This window comes from Bison bison, unplaced genomic scaffold (assembly GCF_000754665.1).
Source record: "Bison bison bison isolate TAMUID 2011002044 unplaced genomic scaffold, Bison_UMD1.0 scf7180017864228, whole genome shotgun sequence".
NCBI lineage: Eukaryota > Metazoa > Chordata > Mammalia > Artiodactyla > Bovidae > Bison > Bison bison.
This window is the reverse complement of record NW_011494800.1, coordinates 6173639-6180416: the sequence shown is the minus strand read 5'-3', so window position 1 is coordinate 6180416 and position 6778 is coordinate 6173639. Positions and strand designations below refer to the sequence as shown.

At 42.0% G+C, this 6778-nt stretch overlaps 1 protein-coding gene across 1 annotated transcript in view; it reads right to left on the bottom strand.

Moving 5' to 3' along the window:
• AGPAT9 (1-acylglycerol-3-phosphate O-acyltransferase 9) overlaps positions 1-6778 on the bottom strand; it is a 71668-nt gene that overhangs the window by 26779 nt on the left and 38111 nt on the right. Inside the window, exon 4 of the mRNA XM_010845962.1 lies at positions 2199-2273. Within this exon, the coding sequence (XP_010844264.1) occupies positions 2199-2273 (75 nt within the window). The remainder of the gene's footprint in view (positions 1-2198; positions 2274-6778) is intronic.

The following is a 6778-nucleotide window of genomic DNA, read 5'->3' as shown; positions in this document are numbered from 1 at the left end:
TCCCCATGGAAAAGAAATGCAAAAAAGCAAAATGGCTGTCTGGGGAGGCCTTACAAATAGCTGTGAAAAGAAGAGAAGCGAAAAGCAAAGAAGAAAAGGAAAGATATAAGCATCTGAATGCAGAGTTTCAAAGAATACCAAGAAGAGATAAGAAAGCCTTCCTCAGCGATCAGTGCAAAGAAATAGAGGAAAACAACAGAATGGGAAAGACTAGAGATCTCTTCAAGAAAATTGGAGATACCAAGGGAACATTTCATGCAAAGATGGGCTCAATAAAGGACAGAAATGGTATGGACCTAACAGAAGCAGAAGATATTAAGAAGATGTGGCAAGAATCCACAGAAGAACTGTACAAAAAAGATCTTCATGACCCAGATAATCACGATGGTGTGATCACTCACCTAGAGCCAGACATCCTGGAATGTGAAGTCAACTGGGCCTCAGAAACCATCACTACGAACAAAGCTAGTGAATGTGATGGAATTCCAGTTGAGCTCTTTCAAATCCTGAAAGATGATGCTGTGAAAGTGCTGCACTCAATATGCCAGCAAATTTGGAAAACTCAGCAGTGGCCACAGGACTGGAAAAGGTCCGTTTTCATTCCAATCCCAAAGAAAGGCAATGCCAAAGAATGCTCAAACGACCACACAATTGCACTCATCTCACACGCTAGTAAAGTAATGCTCAAAATTCTCCAAGCTAGGCTTCAGCAATACGTGAACCATGAACTTCCAGATGTTCAAGCTGGTTTTAGAAAAGGCAGAGGAACCAGATCAAATTGCCAACATCTGCTGGATCATGGAAAAAGCAAGAGAGTTCCAGAAAAACATCTATTTCTGCTTTATTGACTATGCCAAAGCCTTTGACTGTGTGGATCACAATAAACTGTGGAAAATTCTGAAAGAGATGGGAATACCAGACCACCTGACCTGCCTCTTGAGAAACCTGTATGCAGGTCAGGAAGCAACAGTTAGAACTGGACATGGAAAAACAGACTGGTTCCAAATAGGAAAAGGAGTACGTCAAGGCTATATATTGTCACCCTGCTTATTTAACTTCTGTGCAGAGTACATCATGAGAAACGATGGGCTGGAAGAAGCACAAGCTGGAATCAAGATTGCCGGGAGAAATAGCAATAACTTCAGATATGCAGATGACACCACCCTTATGGCAGAAAGTGAAGAGGAACTCAAAAGCCTCTTGATGACAGTGAAAGTGGAGAGTGAAAAAGTTGGCTTAAAGCTCAACATTCAGAAAACGAAGATCATGGCATCTGGTCCCATCACTTCATGGCAAATAGATGGGGAAACAGTAGAAACAGTATCAGACTTTATTTTTTGGGGCTCCAAAATCACTGCAGATGGTGATTACAGCCATGAAATTAAAAGACGCTTACTCCTTGGAAGGAAAGTTACGACCAACCTAGATAGCATATTCAAAAGCAGAGACATTGCCAACAAAGGTCCATCTAGTCAAGGCTATGGTTTTTCCAGTGGTCATGTATGGATGTGAGAGATGGACTGTGAAGAAAGCTGAGCACCGAAGAACTGATGTTTTTGAACTGTGGTGTTGGAGAAGACTCTTGAGAGTCCCTTGGACTGCAAGGAGATCCAACCAATCCATCCTAAAGGAGATCAGTTCTGGGTGTTCTTTGGAAGGAATGATACTAAAGCTGAAACTCTGGTACTTAGGCCACCTCATGCGAAGAGCTGACTCACTGGAAAAGACTCTGATGCTGGGAGGGATTGGGGGCAGGAGGAAAAGGGGACGACAGAGGATGAGATCGCTGGATGGCATCACTGACTTGATGGACATGAGTTTGAGTGAACTCCAGGAGTTGGCAATGGACAGGGAGGCCTGGCATGCTGCAGTTCATGGGGTTGCAAAGAGTTGGACACGACTGAGTGACTGAACTGAACTGAACTGAAGGCCATAAATTTGAGGCAGTACACAGGAATCACACAAATATTCTCTTTGTGGACACAGCTAGGAAAAGGGACAATCCAGGACTTCCCTGGTGGTCCAGTGGTTAAGACACCACACTTTCAAGGCAGGGGCATGGGTTCAATCCCTGTTCAGGGAACTAATATCCCCCATGCCACGCAGCATGGCCAGAAAAATTTTTTTTTTTTAAATGTAAAAAGAAAGAAAAGGGACAATCCTATTAAATGGCTGGGAGGAAAAAAAAAACATTTCACCTGTTTCTGGGCAGCTGTCCAACCAGGGTGGTTCCTATAACAAACAAACCGATCCCAATGACAGCCAAGGTAAGCCTGAAAGAGAAAAGAAAAGGTAATGCAAAAGCTAGTTGAACAGCAGGGGGAAAAGAGAAGGAACATAAAATTCAAGAATAACAAAACCACAAGTAAGTTGTAGAGCATTCACGCCACAGAATATGATGCAGTCATTCAAAGAATCATGCAAATCTATAGATTCTGACACAGAAGAACAGTTCTTGGTACATTTTGAGAGGAAAAAAAACAGCGTTAACTTTCAAAATACTGTGTAGGGTTTGATACCATTTTCCAAAAAAACCAGCAAGCACATAACCAGCCTACAGATGTATAGACCAGACCTGGAAATTTGTTCACAAAACTGCCACATTTAGTCTATGCAATTGTCAAAGCGTTAATAGGGCTAGTGGAGAGAATAAAATCTTTCTCTTCTTGCTTTTCCGAAGTTTTTTTTTTTTAATTTAAAAAAATATATTCATATTTTAATTTAAAAGTTTTTTATTAGAGTATAATTGTTTTACAATGTTGTGTTAGTTTCTTCTCTATAACAAAGTGAATCAGCTGTAAGTATACCTTTATCCCCTTCCTCTTGAGCCTTCCTCCCACCCCTCTAGGTCATCACAAAGCACTGAGCTGAGTTCCCTGTTCCTCCCACTAGTATCTAGTTTATACATGGTGTCCATATGTCACTCATAACAGTGTATAAAGCTTCCCTGGTGGCTCAGATGGTAAAGAATCTGCCTGCAATGCAGGAGGCCCAGGTTCGATCCCTGAGTCAGGAAGATCCCCTGGAGAAGGGAATGGCAATCCAATCCAGTAGTACTGTCTGGACAATCCCGGTTCATTGGAGCCTGGTGGGCTACAGTTCAGGGGGGGCAAAGAGTGGAACAGGACTGAGTGACTAACACTTTCACTTTTTTTTCCTTTCACATAATGTATAAAGGAGTCATTTTAGGTTGAAAGTAGTTATTCTGGTGTGGCCTGGTGAGGCTATAAAAGAAAATACCTTGCAAAGCTCTAAAAATAACTTGTTTTCCTGTATTTTCTAAGTTCAGTTCAGTTCAGTCGCTCAGTCATTTCCAACTCTTTGCGACCCCATGGACTGCAGCACCCCAGGCCTCCCTGCCCATCACCAGCTCCCAGAGTTTACTCAAACTCGTGCCTATTGAGTCGGTGATGCCATCCAACCATCTCATCCTCTGTCGTCCCCTTCTCCTGCTGCCTTCAATCTTTCCCAGCATCAGGGTCTTTTTTAATCATGGGGACAAAAGGGAAAAATTCAATTTTTCCTCAAAGAAATTTAAAATGTACAGCAAATGGCAGGGAAGTTTTACCTAAAGTTTCCTTCATAATAAGAACAGCACATTATATTTTCCATGCAAATTTAACTGCTGTACCTTCGTGAGGTTCTAAATAGCTCAGAAGTTGGTAAACAAGGTGATAGACAGGACCTCTCATCTCAACAGACACTTTCTAATTTTTAAAAAGTGCTTTTAATATCTGGGCCAATCACTTCAAAAAGAAAAGTTATTTTTAGAAATGTAAATAGAATCACTCGAAAAGAAAAGGCTGAGATTTTAAATCTTTCGAGATAAATAGGGCTTCCTTATAAATTCTTTGTTAAGGTTTTAAACCTTGTTAAAGTCTTGGTTTAACACCTTTTGAGACAGCAGTCTGAAGGTCTGTTTCATTTTCTTTGGACACCATATTTTCATGTCAGCCACTAATGCAATAACTAAAGGACTGCTTAATCTCATCCATCAATTACACACGTTTTAAAATACTGCCATTTTGCATAATGAATCAATTGCTCCTAACACATTAAATCAGAAGAGGTCATATATTTTAACATGCTTAACAGCTGGGTTCAAAACTACTGAACATTTTAATTCGTTAATTAACGGAAAATTCTGTCTTCCAGTGTCAGTGAGCCAAAGTGAAAGTTCTCACAGATGACAGAGTTTTCTGGCACAATCTGTTTTGCTGAAGAACTTTAGTGAGATACAATTCACATGTCATACAATTCACCTACTTAAAGTGGCAATTCAGTGGTTTTTGGCACATTCACAGAGTTATACCACCATCAACGCAATCAATTTTAGCACAATCTGTGTTTTAAATGCTCACTTTGTAGAAACTACTTTTTTTTAAATTGGAGTATAATTGCTTTACAATGTTGTGCTGGTTTCTGCTGTACAACAATGTGAATCAGCTCTAAGTACACATATATCCCCTCTTGAGCCTCTCTCCCAGTCCCTGACACCCATCCCACCCCTCTAGGCCATCACAGAGCATCAAGCTGAGCTCCCTGTGCTACAGAGCAGCTTCCCACTAGCTAGCTATTCCATAAACTATGTCAACATTGCTCTCTCAATTTGTCCCACTCTCTCCTTCCCCCACTGTGTCCACAAGTGCTTCAAACTGCTTCTTCTAAACAGTATTTGCAAAGGAATTCTTTCACATGAAGAGTACGTACTAAAAGGAGGAGCTTCAATTCTGCCATTTTCTTCTTTTATTGAGTGTTTACATTACTGGATTATCCTAAATCTGTGGTTTATTTGCAAGAATCTTGTATGTCATGTACCTATTTTACGAGTATAAATTTAAACTAGATAGCAGAATCATATCACTATTTGGTGGGCCCCTCCAGCAAGTGGAAGCTAACCAACATAGGAGAGAATCTCAAGCGCCCTGGACTGTAAAATCCTCACTCTTTCTTCAGGTTGCTTGGATACAGTGCCTGACTAGTGGACCAAGTGAAGATATAAGAGCTCATCTATATATTATTCAACTTTACTGAAATTTCATTTCTTTATAAGAATAAAATAATATCAATGGAAGGTGCTAATTATAAACAGACTAAAAACTTCCAATAAATAAAAGTTGAACTTTTTTTTTTGGTTGTGCTGGGTCTTCTTTGATGCACAGGTTTACTGTAGTTGTGGTACGCAGGCTCCTCACTGCAGTAGCTTCTCTTGTTGCAGAACACGGGCTCCAGGGTGCACGTAGGCTTTAGTCATTGGCGTATATGGGCTAAGCAGATGCAGGTCCCCAGCTCTAGAGCACAGGCTCAATAGCTGTGGCTCAAGGGCTTAGTTCCTCCAAAGCATGTGGGATCCTCCTGGCTCAGGGATTGAACCTATGTCTCCTGCACTGGCAGGTGGATCCTTCCCCACTGAGCTACCAGGGAAGCTCAAAGCAGAACCATTTCCTTTTTACACACCAAATCCCACTTTGGGAACACTGACTTAATGTTCAAGCAAGTATGTTCGAGTTTCACTCTGTTATCACGGCTGAAATGATTCCCCAAAGATACCCCCACCATCTAATTTTTTTTTCTCCCTTCCCCTCCCTCCTACCTCTACCATCTAGACACTGGCAACATGAGGACAAGAAAAGAGAAACAGCTTGGTAGAAATGTGCCTTTGCCTACACTTAAGCAACCTCTTTCCTTGTAATAAATCTGAGTGAGGCAAGGATAGGCCACCCTAGGGGTGGTAAAGACATTTCAACTCACGTGCCAATTTTACTTGGCTGGTAGCAACTGCCTGGAAAGCCCTATTGGGAGCACACGAAGGCCACATCCAGGGGAATGAAGCAAGACCATCAGGGACATGTCGTGCCTGGCAGCCGCATTTCTACCTGTCACCATCATACTAAAGAGACCTCAGCCACTTCCTCCCGCTGCCCAGCTTGTCCTGCTTCATCACTTTTTCTACTTATGCTCCACACTGTGGCTCCAGTAAACTGGGCTTTGAGGCTAACTCCTCATAAGGAGGCACGCTAACTTAGAACCAAAGTGGACCCAACTGGTGAACTTTTAATATAAAAAAAGAGAGATCGAAGTGGAACAAATTCACCCTCCCAAATCTCTCTCTCCCATGTGGCAACCACTCTCAGGAATTTTCTTCTCTCCTGTGCAGTTATGAACCGCTGCAGACCAGGGAAGAGAGGCAGTCACAGTTTGGATGATATTCTGGTGGACACGAAACTGTACATATTTTCCCTTCTTTGTTCTAACTTCCCTTTTCTATCCATCCTCGGGGCTTCCCGGGTGGCTCAGTGGAGACATGGGTTCGATCCCTGGGTTGGGAAGATGCCCTGGAGGAGGAAATGGCAACCCACTCCAGTAATCTTGCCTGGGAAATCCCAGGAACAGAGGAGCCTGGCAGGCTATAGTCCATGGGGTCGCAAAGAGTGGGACACAACTTTGCGACTCAACAACAATGAAAATCCATCCTCAAATTATCTATGACTAAAAAAGCGACATGGATCCAGATGGATATATACTGGATTCTGAATATATACTTTCATCTGGGGAAGATATGAGAGAAGAGATAATATGTCTTTGTGGAGGTCACATTCAGTGGTGTTTTCTACTAATAAACAGGAAGGGGTGGGATTACTGCATTAATATACTCTCGTGTGATCACTACATACATAATTTAAAAAAGAAAGATGGGGGACTTCCCTGATGGTCCAGCAGTTAAGACTTCGCTTTCCAATGCAGGGTGTGCAGGTTCCATCCCTGGTCAGGAAGCTAA